Raw genomic sequence first — 18,996 nt, 5'->3', positions numbered from 1 at the left:
AACTAGGTAGCATGATTGAAAATAAAATCACAAGATTTTGGAGATTTTTTTTTTAAATAATCGACATTTTAAAATTATTTTATTAAATAACTTGATATATTCAATAATAATACAACGTGAAAAAAAATATATGAATTTTATAAATGTACATTCATTATTAAACTACATTAAATATTATTCAATAATAATATTATAACATATGGTAATAATATGTCCAACTTGAAGATATATTTAATATTAAAATCATAATATACTTAATTTAAATATATTCAATGATATAAAATAAATGATGATATATTTATCACATCTTGATTTATAATTTTTTTAACAACCAATTAAATGAAATTTTAAAATAAAATAATTAAAATTAATTTATTTTTTCCATAGATATTTATATCTATATTTATTAAAATTAAATTACAAAAACAATAATATATAATTATATTCTCATTCCTACTTGGTTACCTACTTAGGAAAAAAGCAAACCATATCTTATAACCAAAAAATCCTAATTTAAATCCTGGTGTCGGTTTCTTTCTCAGAATTCTATTTTTTTTTTTATCTTTCTAGTTTATTTCTTAGAATTTTATTTTTTTCTCTTTTCGTTTTTTCTTCTAATTATTTTATTTTAAGACAGTTATTTTTTCCCTATTTTTTTAAAATTAAAAGTATAAAACAGAAAAATAGAAAAAATAAAAACAAATGAGGTGGGGTGGGTAAAGAAGGAAAGAAACAAGGGGCAGTGCGAAACATGTTGCGTGAGACAGTGGGCTTGACTGCTTTAGGATGGAACATATTTGCGGCTGCGGGTGCCAATAGGCCTTCTACAAATGAAACGTATGGCGGTGAAAGCGAAGAGTTGTACCTTTGCGACTTTTTGGGACAGGGTATATGTTGGCAATTGGCCGCTGGTACGCACCCCGAATACTACTACGAAGGGCAGCCAGCTGCACGACTACGAGGAAGGCCACGACGTGTTCCGCAGTCACCACGAGAAGAAGAAAAGAAGGAGAAATGGTGACCCTTGTTGTCGCTACCACCACCGACGCCGCCTCCCTTGGCCCTGCCTCCGCCCTCTTGGCCATGCCCGGTTGGCTCCCTGGCCCCTCCCTCCAGGTTTTTTTTCTCCCCTTTTTCCATATCCACGCTTTCTGTCCAAACCCTTACTCCCACTTTCCAGCTTTATATCATCCCATTTTTCATTTCCCCAGAATTTCAAAACTCTAATTGGAATTTTATTTCCTATCAGGATTCACATGCAATGATATTGTATTTCAGATTTTTTTTTTAATCTTATTTTAATATTGTTTTCCTGTTTAAAATTTTGGTTGGGATAGGAAATACCCAGTTTCAAACACGGGGAAGTGAGGCTGTTAAAGCATGATAATAGCATTATAAGTGAGGATCACTTGGACAAGCGTTGGGAGGAGCTGACAGGGGAGGTTGTGGAGGAGGCCATATTTCTGAGCAAGCACACTGCTGTTTCAAACCGCCCTTCGCTCACTGTTCACCCTATTGGTATAATTATAATCACCCTGAACTGATTACTTGTATGGTGAATTAATTCTAGACATAATGCCTAATTGAACAAAAGAATGAAAGAAAAATGTTGTGCTTTCCTTTGGGGATGTGTCATTTTTAGGTGTACCACATTTACGTGATGATGAGGTTCCACCTCAAGGTGGAAAGCCTGGCTGGGCTGCTCCTCCAAGTCCTCGAATAGGACCATGGTTGAGGCTCTTGAAGACAATTGCTCAATCACAAAATCTTATTCCTGAATTTGAGGTATTGTTCTACTGGAGCTACTATATGTGTTTGTGTACTATTTTTTTTTCATGTTGGGATGCATAGGCAATTATAGGTGAGTTCACATTTTATTTCAACGGGGTTGCTATGTAGCCCTGATTTCTTCTTTCCTTGATGTGGATGTGCATTTTGAAATTTTCATTTATTTATTTCTTATTCTTGTTTGAAATTCTCCTAGCTTGGGCAGATTTTTTTGTTTAAGTTCTCTTTCATTTCTTTCAATTTTATGTTACTCTTCACCATCCCATACTAAAAAGATTCGTATTTTGTGAATTAAAAATTTCAGCACTTTCATATTTTTATTTATGGTGCCTTGTTAATGGTTTGTTCTCCATCGGCATTTCAAAGTTCCCACCTTTTAAGCCCCATTAGTAACTCTATCTGCACCATTTTCTATGTCATTCTATTCAACTTAACTTACATTGACTGACGTCCTCCCTTGGATGATTCTAATAATTTGAACTGCACAAATGTAAACCATCATAATTTCCAATTAGTTTCCTGATCCTATTAGGTTATTGACTTTTATTCTTAAATGTGTTAAAACCTTATTTTGACTATTCCGCTATTCAATTTTTCCAGTCTTTGTTTTATAGGCACCTCATGTTAGTTTCTTGGTTGCCATGCATTCGGCTCCATAAAGCATTCCTCCTCTTAGGATTTAGTGATATTGGGAAGTGCTTTTGATGGCTACATTTTTACTCTAAACATAAGCAAGGACTTGACTGAGTTCACATCTCACAGCATGAAATTTAGCCAGATATAAGCCTTCTACAGGTGTATTTTGATGCAGTCCTAGGCCCATTTATTTGTAAATGCTGTTCTATATTCTATGTTATTCCTTCACAGTTCAAGTTTTGCAAAATCTTTGCTATTCTTTGCCAAGCACCAGATTACCTTCAAAGATCCTACACCAAGGAACCTAATCTTAACTAGAAGGGGGGAAGAAAGAAATGTTGGCAGTCCATTACCAATCAAAAACCTAAATGATTGTAGCCCTTTTTAATACAAATTTTCTTCTTTACTTATAAATATATATATAAAAAAAAAAACTAAATGATTATGGTTGACCTTGCTGCATGTTCATCACTCTATCTCAAAATAATACTCTTTTTGTTTTGACCCTGTTACTTTTTTCTTTTTTTTTTCCTTTCCATTCCCTTGATGTCTATTATGTGATCAAGCACTTCTTTTCACTAAATCTCTAACTGCTTTCTCCAAATGCATTTTGAGTATACAGAAACCTTTACTAACCCTTGGATCTTAATAGAATTTTGAATATCTTTATTGGTAATGAGTCTTTCTTTAACTCATGTTCTATTTATATCCAATTTGATAAAGGTTTTGTTTTCACTTGCCTGATTAAATACATTTTAATAGTTTTTCATCTGAAGTAGTTTAGATCGTAATATAATTTTCAGGATCATGCAAGGTTCATGCAATATATTATGCCTTCCCCTAGCATTCCCACCTTTAAGTTTTTAATCATGCATATTTTTCTTGCAATTATTGTATTCTTTATTGTAAAAATAATAATAATAATCAAAAAGCAAAAAAAATAAATTCTTTGTTGTAAAACTATTTGAAGCATGACAGATCAATTTCTATAATTCGTCTGTGATGTAGGTGACTTTGGAGGCTACTCATCATGGACCTGAAATTAATTCGCCAACTATGTTTGTAGAGATTGGTAAATCTCTATTCCCTAATCATGCCAACTTTGTCAATTATGTCCTATGTTATATGTTTATTATATTCTTTTTCTCACATCTGATTTATGATATTGTATCTTTAGAATGAGCGGCAAATGGAACCTAAATGTTTTATGCTCTGGACTTCATTTCTTTCCTTCATGCTTTCTTTCCTTTATGTTTTTTGATTGGAGATTGTTTGGACCCTATTGAGTAATTCTCTGCAAATTGATTTCTTCTGATTTTTCTAGGTAGTACAGAAGAGCACTGGAAAAGGCAGGATGCTGCACAAGTGGTTGCTTCAGTTGGGTATCTATTTCTGAGCATAGAAAATGTTTATGAAATCTCATCTTTTTTTCTTGCCCCATCTTTCCATCTTATGTTTTCTCTTTACAAGAGTTAATATTAAGGGTGTTTGTCCTAAAAAGGCTTGAAAGTAGGCATGAACATTGCTCATCAATGTATATCAATCACGTAGATTTTATGAATTTTATTTTTTGAAGTCCTTAAAAGTCTGGGTAAAATGGTCGATATATGAAAACAGAACAAGCAGAACATATGAATCTATTAAAAGCTGGAAGCTTTTTTATGAAATTCAAGATTTGTTGTTTGTAATCATTCTTTGCAGCCTTCTTGAGGCACAAAGTCAAACTTTTTAAAGGTCAATATGGGTGGTGGGATTTGTAATGCAGAATTGATGCACTTCATATTCATCCTGCTAGCTTTCTAACCATCCTGCCAGTCATCAAAAACCAAAGCCAAAGACGTGTAGGGAATTAAACCGAATTCCCAACCCGTGAGAAACAAAAAAAAAATTAGAGAAAACACACGCCAAAGAAAAACAATCACACACCCAAGACAGTATTTACGTGGTTCGGCAATTTGCCTACGTCCACGGAGTTGCAGGGATATCACTATTATCAGGGAAGAATACAGGGTACAACCTGGCGGCTACAATATTCTCTATATATATATAGCACGGCAACACTACCATACTAAAAAACCCTAATTACAAAGGGTGGTTCCACAATGGGCTAAACGAGCCCAACAGGCCTCAATAAATCTCCCATTAAAAAAGTCATGCAATATTATTCGGGTCGGGTCGTCAAACCGGATCAAACAAAACTAGGCTCCACAAAGCCCAACAAATCTCCCACTTGGAGACTAGTCCAATCACCAACATCAAACCGCTATCCTCCAAGAAACGATCCCTCATCCCTACAACTCATCCTCCTGTCCTCAAGCTAGAAGACCAATTGAAGCTGCGCACAGCTTCAACTTCTCAATAGTGACACCCTTAGTCAACATGTCTGCAGGGTTTTTAGATTCACAAATCTTCTCAAGTATTACCAGTTTATCCTCAACAAGATAACGGATAAAGTGATATTTTGTTTGTATATGTTTCGACTTTGAATGAAAAGCCGAATTTTTGGCAAGAAAAATTGCACTCTGACTGTCACTGTGTAGAATGCCCATCTCTTGCTTCTTACCTAATTCATCTAAGAAACCATGTAGCCAAATCATCTCCTTTCCAGCTTCAGTTGCTGCAACATACTCAGCTTCTGTAGTAGACAAAGTAACAATCTTCTGTAGATTTGAAGTCCATGATATAGCTGTACCACCTAGAGTAAAAACAAACCCAGTAGTACTCTTTCTACTATCAATATCACCAGCAAAATCAGCATCTACATAACCCTGCAGTTTCAAATTTGCACCTGTGAAGCAAAGACATGTATCTAATGAACCCTTCAGATATCTTAAAATCCACTTGACTGCCTCCCAATGCTGCTTTCCAGGCCTACTCATGAATCTGCTCACAACTCCCACTGCATGTGCAATGTCTGGCCTTGTACACACCATAGCATACATCAAGCTGTCAATAGCTGAGGCATAGGGCACCTTGCTCATATGGTCCCTTTCTTCTTCTGTCTTTGGTGACTGTTCTTTGCTTAGTTTGAAATGACTACCCAAGGGTGTGCTCACTGGTTTAGCTTCATTCATGTTGAACCTGCTGAGAACTTTCTTCACATACTCTGACTGTGAAAGCTTCAATGTACCATTAGCTTTGTCTCTAATGATTCTCATACCAAGGATTTGCTTTGCAGCTCCCAAATCCTTCATTGCAAACTGTTTGGACAATTGCTTCTTCAGATTATTAATCTTCTCAATGTCAGACCCTACAATAAGCATATTATCCACATACAACAGTAATATGATGTAAGAGTTGTCAAAGGACTTAACATAGCAACAATGATCAGCTTCACATCTCTTGAACCCAATTCTATGCATAAAATTGTCAAACTTCTTGTACCACTGTCTAGGAGCTTGTTTAAGGCCATACAAGCTCTTTCTCAGTTTGCAGACTAGATTCTCTTGTCCTTGAACAATGAACCCTTCTGGCTGAATCATGTAAAGGTCTTCCTCCAAGTCACCATGAAGGAATGCTGTCTTCACATCTAACTGCTCAAGATGTAAGTTTTCTGCAGCCACCATTCCAAGTACAAGTCTAATTGTTGACATCTTCACAACTGGAGAAAATATCTCTGTGTAGTCGATGCCCTCCTTCTGCTGGAACCCTTTAACAACTAATTTGGCCTTGTAACGTTTGCTACCATCATGCTCATTCTTTATTCTGTATACCCACTTGTTGTGTAAAGCCTTCTTTCCTACTGGCAATTCAGTCAGTTCCCATGTCTGATTCCCCAACAGGGAATCCATCTCATCCTTCATGGCTAACTCCCACTTGCTTGAATTCTCATCTTGCAAGGCTTCATCATAACACTCTGGCTCACCACCATCAGTCAACAGGAGATAATTTAAAACAGGTGAATAACGCTGCGGAGGTCTAGTGTTCCTAGAAGATCTGCGAACTTCAACTACAGGTGTACTCAGATCTACCTGTGAATTTACATTCTCCTTATCTTCTTCACCCCCTTTTTGGACAGTACTTTCAGTCAATTCATCTAAGTTGACAAACTCAGATTTCTTTTGATCTATCTCTGTAACATCTGACACTACAGATGACCTGTCTTTGTACATAACCTGTTCATTAAATATTACATTTCTATTTCTGATGATTTTCCTGTTTTGTTCATCCCAAAACCTATAGCCAAATTTCTCATCACCATAGCCAATGAAAAAACATATTTTTGACTTTGCATCAAGTTTACTACGAGCATCAGAATCAATATGAACATAAGAAATACAACCAAAAACTTTTAAATGTGAAAACTTCACCTCTTTACTGCTCCAAACCTCCTCAGGAAGTCTGAACTCCATGGGAACTGATGGTCCTCGGTTTATCAGGTAAGCTGCAGTGCTAACAGCATCAGCCCAAAAAGTTTTTGGTAGTCCAGCATGCAACCTCATACTTCTAGCACGCTCATTGAGAGTTCTGTTCATGCGCTCAGCCACACCATTCTGCTGTGGTGTCCCAGGAATGGTCTTCTCCATCCTAATTCCCTGTGCAGCACAATACTTACTGAATCCTCCATCTATGTACTCTCCTCCATTATCTGACCTCAAACATTTTACTTTCAAACCTGTTTCTGTCTCAACCATGGCCTTCCACTTCTTAAAAGTTACAAATACATCAGATTTATTTTTCAGAAAATAAACCCATACCTTTCTACTTGAGTCATCAATAAAGGTGATGTAGTACCTTGAACCTCCTAGGGATGCAACCGGAGAAGGCCCCCACAAATCAGTGTGTACTAGTTCCAATTTTTCAGCCTTCGGTGTCCTGCCAGTTTTCAAGAAGCTCACCTTTTTTTGCTTTCCTAAGATGCAACTTTCACACATGTCAAAATCAATGGACTTCAATTCTGGTAGTTTTCCTTTTGACAACAACATCTTCATCCCTTTCTCACTCATGTGACCAAGTCTGCGGTGCCATAAGCTTGTATCAGTACTTGCATCAGCAACTGCAATTGTGTCTCTTGGACATGAGGTCATATACAGAGTGCCAGTCTTCTTTCCACGAGCCAATACCCTAGCTCCCTTTGTAACCTTCCAAGTACCACCAACAAATAGTATTGCATGTCCTTCATCATCAAGTTGTCCAACAGAAATCAGATTCCTCCTCAGGTCAAGAATATGTCGAACCTTCTCCAGTAACCAAACAGACCCATTGGGCAACGATATCCGAACATCTCCCAGACCCACAACATCCAAGGCTGAACCATCAGCCAAATACATCTTACCAAAATCACCTGCAACATAATTCTGTATGATTTCTCGGTGTGGAGTGGTATGAAACGAAGCTCCTGAATCCAAAACCCAATCATCAAGTGGACTGTCTACTGCAAGAAGTAATGCATCCTGTACCTCTTCTGTTACAGCATTAGCAGAATCATCTTCATTCTTCTTCTTAGGGCTTTTGCATTGCCTTTTAAAGTGACCTGTTTTCCCACAATTCCAGCATTGTACTTGTTGGCCTGATCTAGATTTGCTTCTGTTCCGATTAGAATTTCTGGAATTTGATCTACCCTGATTTGAATTTCTGTTATTACCTCTGCCTCTTGTCTCAAGGTTTAGGGCAGAACCAGATCCTGAGGTTTCACCTGCATCTCTTCGGCGAATCTCCTCAGCCAGAATTAAATCTCATATATCATTGTACTTGAGCTTTTCCTTTCCCGTAGAATTGCTTACTGCCATCCTCATTGCCTCCCAACTATTTGGCAAAGAAGCCAAGACGATCAGAGCACGAATCTCATCATCAAAATCAATTTCTACAGACGACAATTGATTTGTGATTGTATTAAATTCATTCAGATGTTGTGCTACTGATGCATTCTCTGCCATCTTCAAATTGAACAATTTTTTCATCAGATGCACCTTATTGTTTCCGGACGGCTTTTCATACATACCGGACAAAGCCTTCATCAGATCTGTTGTGGTCTTCTCCTTTACAACATTATGTGCAACAGACCTAGACAGAGTTAACCTAATAACTCCTAGAACCTGTCTGTCAAGAAGCGCCCATTCCTCAGCCTTCATACTCTCAGGTTTTGTCCCCAAAAGAGGCAGATGTAATTTCCTCCCATAGAGATAATCTTCAATCTGCATCCTCCAATACGCAAAGTCTGTGCCATCAAACTTTTCTATTCCAGACGCCTTTCCTGCTTCCTCTGCCATTGCTCCCACTCAAACCTAACCCTAGGCTCTGATACCAGTTGTAGGGAATTAAACCGAATTCCCAACCCATGAGAAACAAAAAAAAAATTAGAGAAAACACACGCCAAAGAAAAACAATCACACACCCAAGACAGTATTTACGTGGTTCGGCAATTTGCCTACGTCCACGGAGTTGCAGGGATATCACTATTATCAGGGAAGAATACAGGGTACAACCTGGCGGCTACAATATTCTCTATATATATATAGCACGGCAACACTACCATACTAAAAAACCCTAATTACAAAGGGTGGTTCCACAATGGGCTAAACGAGCCCAACAGGCCTCAATAAATCTCCCATTAAAAAAGTCATGCAATATTATTCGGGTCGGGTCGTCAAACCGGATCAAACAAAACTAGGCTCCACAAAGCCCAACAAGACGTTCTACTAAAGCCCATTTTCCAACTAAATGAGATCTAGATTTATTTGACCATATCTACAAGTGCCTTTTCAGCTACCATATAATTGAGCTATCTTCCTTAACATAATGAATCATGGTAGAAGCAATTTCGCTTAAATTTCACCAAATGAAATAGATGATCCACTCTCATTTTAATTGCCTTGAATATACTTAATATAGATGATTGTACTTAAGTACTTTACCTATCACATTTTTATTATAATACAGATTTCCATTATTTTATTGTGTGTAACACTACACTTGGAAACACATATGTATCTATCTTGATGTATATGCATGTATATGCGTATATGCAGCTGGGGATGGCTAAACAAAGTCCTATTTCATCATTCTGGCTTATTGAGTGTTGTTTCCTTATTAAATTGTATATGCTCAGTTCCTTGTTCTACTACTAATTTTTGTTTCTTGTGAACCTAAAACATATGTTCTTTTATTGTTTGTTCTTTTTTATATTTTTTTTATGCCAAAGCCTAAAAGTAAGTGACAAGGGGAAATTTGTAAATATAATGTGAGAAATTTCATCACACGGCTTAAGTTTCTTCGGTTGCTAATTAAATCATCATTTCTTGTTCTGATCATTGAAGCTAATCTGGGAAGGACTGGGCCTTGGGGGAGGAGTTAAAGTGGGAGACTGGAACAGGTATGATCAACTTAACCAAGTTTGCATGTAGACTTTATTTCTCGGTTCTTCTAAAGCAACCGCTTTGCGTATGTCTAGAATGCAAATATTGAGAATAATCCTTCTAGTTAAATTCAAATGATAAGTGTTTCTGTGTATGCGTTTGTCCATTCTTCTTTCTATCTTTCTTTGTTTCTTGTCACGAGAGTGGGGTGGGGGGTGTGGTTTGGAATTCGAGAATGATGTTTCTCAATAATTTTAAGCAATTTGTGTCTTGAAATGATTTTATAAGCAAGTGGGCATGATCTTTGCGTGAAGTTGAATGAGGACATTTTGGGAATTGAAATAAATTCTATGCTGTTGAGATTGCATAAAATTTGACCATTATTTTCCTCCCTTCAAATATAACATCCAAGATAGACTGCCAAAGATTATTTTTAATGGCTGTTAAAAGCCTATTTTTCTTAAAGATATTTCCAGTGACGTCTTTCATGTGAAGATTACATGTAAGCCTCCACAGTCAAGGTACTGTTATTGATCTTCATATCAGTTGGCTCCTATATGAGTTAGTGTGAGCAGTATAATTCAGTGGATGAAATGCTGCATTCCAAGAATAATTGAAAAACAAAAAATCAGTATGAAACACATTCTGAATCCATAGAGTTGAAAACAAAGAGTTAAGTGCACATAACTGTCAAAAAGGCAACTACAAGTTTTATTGTGCTTGCCTACCATACTATTTGTTAGGCTTTAGATACATTATTCAATTGATCAAGTAGAATTCAACTAGAGGAGGATATGGAAATGGTTGCCTATAAAAAATTGTTGTTTTAGACAGCGTCAGCCTAATGGGTAAAAAAAACACTTCCATTAATATTGGAGAAGTAACAAGAAGGATGTGTAATCTTTCATCAAGTATGAATACCAAATCTAACAAGGGAAGAGAAGAGTAGATTTACTGCACAACTGAAATGGTTATAACATCACTAAATACAACTCACAGAGGTAAAAAAGTCCCCAACTAAGAAACCAAATACTTGTCTCTAAGCTTTGCTTGCCTATCCACCTCATGATGGCTATGTGAGGAACTGACAAAAGGAATGACCTAACTCTGAAATATTATCAATAATTTGATGCAGCTAACCATTGAATTTTCACCCCTTTCTTTCTTCTTTACCCATGATATGACAATAGCTAAGCGTCCTTCATAAAGAGATTGAAAAAATCCAAAGTTATGGTCTGCAACAGGCCCTCCAAAGGGCTAAAATCTTTGCCTCACTAGCAAAATCCTCTCTTTCAGGTTTAGAGAGGGCTCTTATCACACTACTAAAATGACCCCTAGGCAATCCTCCAAACATTATTGCCCTGTGTTCGCCATCAAAATTTAACTAAATAAGATCCATTGAACGTGATGATTGTATACGAAGTGTCTCCTCAAACAACCTTGTGATCATGCACACTAGGTTCCCATATGGTAGTATAAGGCTCAAAGGGATGCCTGCAAAAAGATTCACTAGCAAAACCATAAAAAGAAGAGAAGGAAAAAGTTCCAAGCTATCTCCGAAGTCCTCTATCTTCAAAAATCCTTGTAGAGGCTAGCTTCTATAAGCCATAGAACCTTGCCTCTAGGGAGTCTCTCAAAACCTTGGGGGAAATGGTCAACTTCTCTATGACATTTCTAGATGGAACTTAATCAATCCCAGCAAGTTTGAACAAACTACTCCACAGTAACCATTTTTTCTTTATTGGCAAATTAGGTAATGTAAAAAAAACCTGATCAATTGATTTCTCAATTCCCTTGCACCTGACAAACCACTTCAGGCTAGGGGTCATAGGGCATCCTCACCAAAAGCAGATCATTGGTATTTGTCTTATTTTCCACAAGCCATATAATGCCTTTTATTTGTGTCAGGGCTTTGGATTTCCAAATGACTTTATTTCATATGAAAGAGTCTCAGTTTTTGACCAAATCTTAGGAGTTTTGGGGTTCATTTCAGCTTTATATATCTGCTTCTAATTGAAACTTTGAACTTGATCTACAGATTTGCAGCTTTAAATCAAAGCTCACTTAGAATTTTTTTATAATATGTTCACCTATAGCATCATTATGTATGAACCAGTTCTCTACTTTTCCTGATTGCCTTTTTTCTGTTTATTTCTCTTATTGATAACTGTTTGAACCAGTTGGTACACTTGACATGTTTTGACTCTGCAATATGATTTCTCATTTTTAATCTGAAACATATTGTGATACTGATGTTGGTATCTAGGCAATTGGAAAGCTCTACACTAGCTTTATTTGACCTTTTAATGTTGCAGAAATGATGGTAATAACAAAGTTCTCCTTGGCATTGGAGGTGGACATTATGCACCTCGACATATGGATATTGTTCGGTAAGTTACACTTACGAGCTTCCTACTGCAGTTTTCATTGAATAAATTTGTACAAGAAGCTACTGAGATAGGCTTATTATCCTAAATTGATATCCATTTAGACGCCACTAATGCGGATGTAAGGTCATTTTCTAATTCAAAACCATGTTTCAGTTACTTACCCTTCATTTAGTTAAAGTGCAAAATTTCCTTTGAAGTATTCTAGTGAAGGCATGCTATTTTCCAGAATGAAGAAAATACATGCATCACCATGGTTGTTTCTATTTGAAGTAAATATGATTATAATCTTTACAAAGAAATGGCCCTCATTACAAAGGAGAGATCATTATGTTTAGATGCCAAAACATCACATCGTAAAAATTCATGGTTTCTAATATTTTTACTGAATTATTTTCAGGAATGATGGTGTTTGGGTAGGCCATCTGCTTTCAGGATATGCCTTGCCAATGGAAGATCCTGGGAAATCAAAAGCGCAGGGAAATGCAAAGGATGTTGGTGGAACTTGGAAACATGCTATTAAAGTCGCATATGAGGTTACTAAATCATCTTTTCCAGGCGGAGAAGTTCTAGCACACCTTGATCAGAAGTTAGTAATTTCTGTCAAAGAATCTTTGCTTAATCTGAATATTGCATACATTGACAACCAAGTTTACCTTAATGCTTGATTTCATTGCTGAGATTTTTTGAGGAAAGAACACTGGGGATGTTATAAGACACAATTCAATCTCTACCCATAATGAGATCTCAACCTTATGTTCTTTTCAAAGAAATCCTTATAAGTTTTTTTAAATAGGTAATAAGAGCTTGTATTAGAAATGCCTAGAAACGGCGAAAACAATACACACGAAGTATACAAACAAATCGCCCCTGAAATAATTAGACAAACAGCCATTCTTTAAAATCAATCCTTATAAGTTTATGAGAGCACAATTTTTTTTTTCATCTTTTTTCAAAGAAAGACACTACAATCAAATAAAGCATAAATACAGCTAGTGCCTGAATCTATATAAATAGAGAAATCCTATGAAAATGTGATTGGGAGTCAAGGTCCCCCTAAAATACAAGAAGGATAATTTAGAAAATTTTGTTAGGTGTATTTTCTTGACAGAAGTGTGTTACATACATTCCATTGCTCTCCTTTTGGATAATGAACTAGTTTTTAGATCTGGCCTATTTTAGGAAATTTTGTACATTTGCAGTATCGGATAGTAATGTGAGTAGCATACTTATTTTTTAAGTAATTACATACTATGAAATAAATGAGAAAGCAGCATCCCAGAAGTGAAGTTGGGACAAATACTCAAGGAATCACACAGAACCTACTTGGCTAAACAAAGCTATTCTAGTTTTTTGGTTGGCTACCCTGTCAATCTGTTCGAACAATATGGAATCTGTCTCTCAGCAGATTGATTGCAAGGGTCTCAGTTGCTGTAGAAATGTGTCTTCAAGGAAAACATAACATGCATTCCAATCGATTCTTCTTTTCTGCTTTCGAGGAGCATTATCATTTATTATATAAACTTTAACTGCTAGAGCATCTCCTTCCCCTTCAAAAAAAGAGTTGTAGAGAACAAGAAGCATACATGAAATGATTCAAACCATCTCCCCAACTGTGTTTACTGAACTTGTTTTCCTTAATCAAATTCTGGTAAGTTCACTCACCTCTTTTGAATTCCTATAAGAAAAACTGCCATATTCTGTGAACACATTTGTTTTTAATGATCACCAGTCTAGATTTTTGTAGTTTTCATCTGCAACCAAAAGCCTTATGAGGAAAAAGGAAAACCAATAGAAAAAATTCATTCCCAAGGCAACTGTGAGTTTGAGTTTTCTAGTACCGTAACTCCATTGATGAGAGGGTATAAAATTTTCTGTAACTAAGGAAAGCTGCTTTATTACTTTTAAATGGGTATCACATTTTTGTACAATGGGGTGGGCATAAATGCCTCTTGGACCGGTGAGTGTTTGCCCCTTTTGTTTCCTGTTTTTAGGTGATGCTTGTATACTCCCTATATGCTCTGGGTCGCCTTTCAAGCACCCTTTATCTAATATATCCTTGTGTGTTTATCTATCAAAAAAAAAATAAAAATGCCTCTTGGACCATATCCTGCAACCTCTTCTCCCAAATACCTGTAGATAATCCACACTGAGGATGTGAACAGTTCCAACTTACTGAAAGATAGGCTTCCCAGGTCCCAGGATTGGTATAAAGATTGCAAGTTATCATGATCCTATTTATCCCACAGGTTTAAGAACGATCTTTCACTATGACCAAGTTCTAACATTTTAGTTTTTGGGTTTTTGGGGTTTTTGTGGTTGGGTTGGGAGACAATGATTGGTTGTTTTTGTTTTTGATATAGGTTCTTTTTTTATCAGTTTTCGTGTGTTCTCTCACAGATATTGCCAATCTTATTGGTGAGTGCAGGAGTTTCAAAAGCTGGCAGAAAAATGCCATTACAGAGTTCTTGACAGAGCAGAACATAAAGATTGGCAAGCCTGGTGACTTCTACTGATTGTCATGCTAGAAACGGCTGATAGATTATTTTATCAATTTTGTTTTACTACTATGCACCGAAGTTATATTTTGATTATCACAAGGATGATGGCTGAAGATTCTTCAAGTTACTTGTCTTAGATGCTCAAATCAGGAATGATCTTCAGTTTCTACTCTGTAATTTAGTTACTTAAATTTCAAATTCAAGCATAGAGAATAAATGTAATGCTACAAATTACGCAGAAGATGCATGCCTATTTCTGGGAAAGAAGTCAAATGTTCTCTCTTTTGCATCTCTCTAGTTTTTCCTTCTTTGCCTTTAAATAAGTGTCATCATATATTCCAAGATTCTAGCTCATGAGAGAATAAAAAGAAGTCTCTGAGATGACCGACTTTGCTACCATGTCTTCATACCATTGGCAGACTTGGAAACTTTCATTAGCAGTCAACTAACTTCCTCCTCGGGCAAGCTGGTCAGTTCACGGTGCACCACAGGAAAATAGATTCCAGCTCATGAGAGAAGTAATAAAAAGAAGTCTCTGAGATGACCGACTTTGCTACCATGTCTTCATACCATTGTAGACTTGGAAACTTTCAATAGTAGTCAACTAACTTCCTCCTCGGGCAAGCTGGTCAGTTCACGGTGCACCACAGGAAAATTGGCAAGCGTGTATTTTTTTCAAACAGGCTTGGAAAAGTTGAACGTAGCCAAAATTCTAGGCGTGATTCACAGGGAACAGTTTTCCACAGGTTTGAAAATCTTGCAGAGGTTAGGCAGCCCAAAGCCAATTTCTTTGTATATAAAGGGTTTCTCTTCTCACCAAACTTGCATTCCCATAACAGACTTTCTTCTAGACTTCTAGACTCCATAACCATGGCGATGACAAGCAGGCTTGTGTTTCTCATTGCATTTCTTGTGGCCTCCTCCTGCACCACAGAGGCCATGAAGAAGAAGAAGGTCACCAACATCCAATTCTACATGCATGATATTGTCAGTGGCCCGAACCCGACTGCTGTCAAGGTTGCTGGCCAGTTGACCAATTCCACGAGCTCAAATTGGATTGCATCCACGTTTGGATCCATTTATGTGATAGACGACCCGCTCACAGCCACACCCCAGATGAATTCCACGCTGATGGGGCGCGCTCAAGGCATCTACGCCATGGCATCACAGCAGGATGAGTTTAGCCTCCTCATGACGATTACATATGGATTTGTCAGTGGACGCTATAATGGGAGCTCATTTAGCGTGGTGGGCCGGAATCCGGTGATGAATGAAGTGAGGGAGATGCCGATTGTTGGAGGAACCGGGATTTTCCGGCTAGCTAGCGGATACTGCTTGGCACATACCTACTCCATGAATGAAATGGATGCAGTGATAGGATACAATGCGACCTTGATTCACTATTAAGCTTTAAACCTACATGTTATAATTTTTGTTAGTCGCAGCCCCAATAAATATTGTAGCAGTGATATATACCATATATATTGTGATACGAAATATGTTTGGTAAAACAGAAATACAAAATAAGGGTATTGAAAAGGCAGTTGCCATCTATGTCTCCACGTTCTGCTCCCCTCGTTAAGCATATAGAGAATCATAACTGATTCATGTCATTATGGATCATCACTGTCACTCCCATTTTTCTTGGTTTCACTTTTTCAAATTCAAACCCCATTTCCCTCTCAACTCTCCAGCTTTTCTGTCTCCTCTCTTTCCCCTGTTGGTATACAAAAGAAAAAGAATGTGCACGCCATGGACAATCACAAGTCCAGTGAGATGGCGGATAAGGGATTGGACATCCATGCTCTGCGCTTCCCGTTTTTCTTTAGGTAAACCAAAAACAAATTTCATCTGCTTCCAATTGTATTCATAGTTGTTCCACAACCAACTTCTCAAGAATTTTTGTCAAGGGCTTTGCTTTGTTTCTCTCATTTCAGCCTATTCATGAATCTTTTCTTCCTCCATATTTTCTTTTGGCAGAAGAAGAACAAGGTGCCTGCTCTTCACTGCCTCAAGCGTCCACTGAAGATATGTTTGTGGAGACCGGAAGTTATAATACTAATAGATGCACCCGACGGACGCAAGTTATGCGTAGTCCCAAACAATCTCTAGACAGCAGAGAAGACGATAGCGGCCGCATCAATGGTTCGAGATGGCCAAGATTCGCAGACGAGGACTATATAGTCTTCTGCTTTGGAGAAGATGGAACCTTTGATGTGAAAAAGGATGGGAAGGGCGGAGCATCTGATCATATCAACTGCATGACCAGAGAATCAAGAAGTTCATCAAGGCCTGTTAGTAGGAAGGTCAGCAACAAACTCTGAATTCATTCTCACGTTTGATGTCTTTGCCAAGTTGAAAAAATGAAGGAAAAACAAAACTTCAATTCATGGTTTCTTTCTTTTTAATGGGAAAAACAGCTCAATTATGGCGAGGATGAAGAAGGAGATTACAGCTATGGCTGTGAGGATAGTTATCCATCATATGAGGGAGATAATATCATCTACGACAAAGAGGTGAAGAGCCCTTGCTGTCATATTGCCTTATTGATATGTGCTTGCATGTTTGAAGCATAATTTAAAGAGAAAAGTACTAATTTTATTGCTGATTGCAGGGGGACGAAGAAGAGAGCATATACTTGGATCCCGGTTCCCCACCAGATGAAATCCAAGGGGGAGATAAGATACAGGAGATTGAGGATTGTGGGACAGTGTCCATTGAATCAAGCAGTTCAAATCAATCCGACGACAGTGCTGGTTCTTTTGCCTTCCCAGTGTAAGTAGAGTCCGCCTGTCTCTGTCCTTAATGTGAATTAGAATGAATGCAAAATTCATGGCATTGGTATTGAGGGGGTTGGTTGTGAATTTGGTGAAAATATGCAGGCTGCGGTGGGAAGGGATTGGGAGTCCAGTGCAAATGCCAAAATCAGAGGACTTGCAATTAAGGAAACATAAGGCCAGGGGGTTGGGCTTTCATTGTTGTAGATTCTAACTTTCTAGGAAATCCTTTTGGACTGAGATTGGACTGGAGATGAAGAAAGTACCCATGTTAATGATTCATGGTACTAATAATGGTCCGAGATTTTTCTGACATTATTATGACACAAACCCCACCTTTTTTTTCTTCCTCCTGTTTCATGGAAATTCACCATCTCATAAAACTAGCAAATTTCGATGAAGGCAGAAATGGGTTTTTAGTATAAGAACATCTTGAGATTATGTATAAATATATGGCTCCTGTGGCACAGTTTGACCTTTTGATCATGTATTTTTCTGAAAACAGAGAGTTTAAATTAAATTTAAAATCTGAAATCGCTTTCACAATATCTCCTAGAAAGGCATTTTGACTTTGAACTTTATTGAGAAAGGCTGTTTTGGAAAGCTGTGGAAGTGTAAAGAATTGTCTTTAACAGTAATGCCTTTTCCCTGTTGGGTGCTTTATGGGCAGTCAATTTCAAAATGGGAAAGAATTGTAAATGACCATTAAAAATGACCCATGAATAGGCTCGGGTTTGATCAGATGAAAATAGGCCAGATTAATAACCTTCTAGAGTAAAAACAGCACTGCAGTGCAGCCAACATAGTTAGGTCCCCCATATATGATTATATGAACATTGAACATTATCAGTAGTGTGAATGATCTGAGACTAGTTTCTCAGACCACATGAAAGTCCACCTTATATACTCCAAACAAAAGACGGTATACTTCTATCCTCTCCCCTCCTCTTCCACCCACCTTCAAGCACAAAATAAAGCCCACTTCCCTACCCTGCCTAGAATTCTACCAAGAGCCTTTGTTTCCAAAATGAATAAATATGGAGAAAAGGGTATTTCCCTGTCTTAGAACCTTGAAGCTTCCAAAAAAACTAGAAGGGTCCCATTTACTAGAATAGAGAATCTTGTCATAAATATGCATTATTTTATCTAATTTATTTTTTTACCAAAGCCCATTTTAACCAAAACCCAGTTTAATGAAGACCATAATTGAAAAGTCCCAAATGATATGATCATGCATCTTCTTAATATCTATCTTGAAAATAACCCAACTAGTGGTGCTCTTTAACTTTAAATTAATGGTCTCATTGGTAATAAGAATTGTATAGAAAAATTTTCTAATCTCCATAAAAGCGTGTTAAAAAATAAAATCTAGTTTCTCACCCCTTTTTTGGAGCATATTAGCCATGACCTTTACTAGAAGCTTATACGATCTCCTATCTAAGCTAATAGGACTAAAATATTTCAAGTCCTATACTTCACCTTTCTTGATCACAAAAAGCAAGTGATATTTAAGCTTCTTTGGGATTTTCATTGGTTAAAAAACTCCCTAAAAAATCTTGTCACTTTGTTTTTTACAAAGTCTCAACATGATTGTTAAAATGTTATATTGAAA

At 37.1% G+C, this 18,996-nt stretch overlaps 3 protein-coding genes across 4 annotated transcripts; all 3 read left to right on the top strand.

Moving 5' to 3' along the window:
* The first annotated feature begins 773 nt into the window (after nucleotides 1–773).
* On the top strand, nucleotides 774–14,898 carry LOC100245778 (D-aminoacyl-tRNA deacylase). 2 transcript variants are annotated; one of them, XM_002266696.5, is made up of 9 exons: nucleotides 774–1,116; nucleotides 1,338–1,518; nucleotides 1,643–1,785; nucleotides 3,433–3,496; nucleotides 3,749–3,801; nucleotides 9,681–9,736; nucleotides 12,035–12,109; nucleotides 12,507–12,695; nucleotides 14,535–14,898. In XM_002266696.5, exons 1-9 carry the CDS (start codon nucleotides 892–894, stop codon nucleotides 14,620–14,622), a joined length of 1,074 nt encoding a protein of 357 aa, XP_002266732.2. In that variant the 5' UTR covers nucleotides 774–891; the 3' UTR covers nucleotides 14,623–14,898. The 2 variants fall into 2 exon arrangements, with proteins under 2 accessions (XP_002266732.2, XP_019082176.1); XM_019226631.2 differs by having other exon boundaries at nucleotides 823–1,116; nucleotides 14,507–14,898.
* A 108-nt stretch (nucleotides 14,899–15,006) lies between these two features.
* Nucleotides 15,007–16,150, top strand: LOC100268098 (dirigent protein 22). The gene has a single exon (XM_002266789.4). It carries the CDS (start codon nucleotides 15,478–15,480, stop codon nucleotides 16,012–16,014), a length of 537 nt encoding a protein of 178 aa, XP_002266825.1. The 5' UTR covers nucleotides 15,007–15,477; the 3' UTR covers nucleotides 16,015–16,150.
* A 64-nt stretch (nucleotides 16,151–16,214) lies between these two features.
* LOC104882326 (protein BREAKING OF ASYMMETRY IN THE STOMATAL LINEAGE) lies at nucleotides 16,215–17,843 on the top strand. The gene is made up of 5 exons (XM_010665194.3): nucleotides 16,215–16,436; nucleotides 16,588–16,913; nucleotides 17,028–17,123; nucleotides 17,222–17,382; nucleotides 17,490–17,843. Exons 1-5 carry the CDS (start codon nucleotides 16,223–16,225, stop codon nucleotides 17,596–17,598), a joined length of 906 nt encoding a protein of 301 aa, XP_010663496.2. The 5' UTR covers nucleotides 16,215–16,222; the 3' UTR covers nucleotides 17,599–17,843.
* Nucleotides 17,844–18,996: the final 1,153 nt, after the last annotated feature.

This window comes from Vitis vinifera, chromosome 17 (assembly GCF_030704535.1).
Source record: "Vitis vinifera cultivar Pinot Noir 40024 chromosome 17, ASM3070453v1".
NCBI classification, from domain to species: domain Eukaryota; kingdom Viridiplantae; phylum Streptophyta; class Magnoliopsida; order Vitales; family Vitaceae; genus Vitis; species Vitis vinifera.
The sequence above is the reverse complement of the archived record's forward strand: the minus strand, read 5'-3'. Positions and strand labels throughout refer to the sequence as shown.

Excerpts from the sequence above, each read along its gene's own strand:
- LOC100245778 (XM_002266696.5), top strand. The coding sequence starts at position 892 with ATGTTGGCAATTGGCCGCTGGTACGCACCCCGAATACTACTACGAAGG. Across the intron at positions 1,519-1,642 it reads GCTCACTGTTCACCCTATTG|GTGTACCACATTTACGTGAT; the intron begins GTATAATTATAA and ends TGTCATTTTTAG. Across the intron at positions 12,696-14,534 it reads CTAGCACACCTTGATCAGAA|GAGTTTCAAAAGCTGGCAGA; the intron begins GTTAGTAATTTC and ends TGGTGAGTGCAG.
- LOC100268098 (XM_002266789.4), top strand. The coding sequence starts at position 15,478 with ATGGCGATGACAAGCAGGCTTGTGTTTCTCATTGCATTTCTTGTGGCC.
- LOC104882326 (XM_010665194.3), top strand. The coding sequence starts at position 16,223 with ATGGATCATCACTGTCACTCCCATTTTTCTTGGTTTCACTTTTTCAAA. Across the intron at positions 16,437-16,587 it reads CGCTTCCCGTTTTTCTTTAG|AAGAAGAACAAGGTGCCTGC; the intron begins GTAAACCAAAAA and ends TTCTTTTGGCAG. Across the intron at positions 17,383-17,489 it reads GGTTCTTTTGCCTTCCCAGT|GCTGCGGTGGGAAGGGATTG; the intron begins GTAAGTAGAGTC and ends GAAAATATGCAG.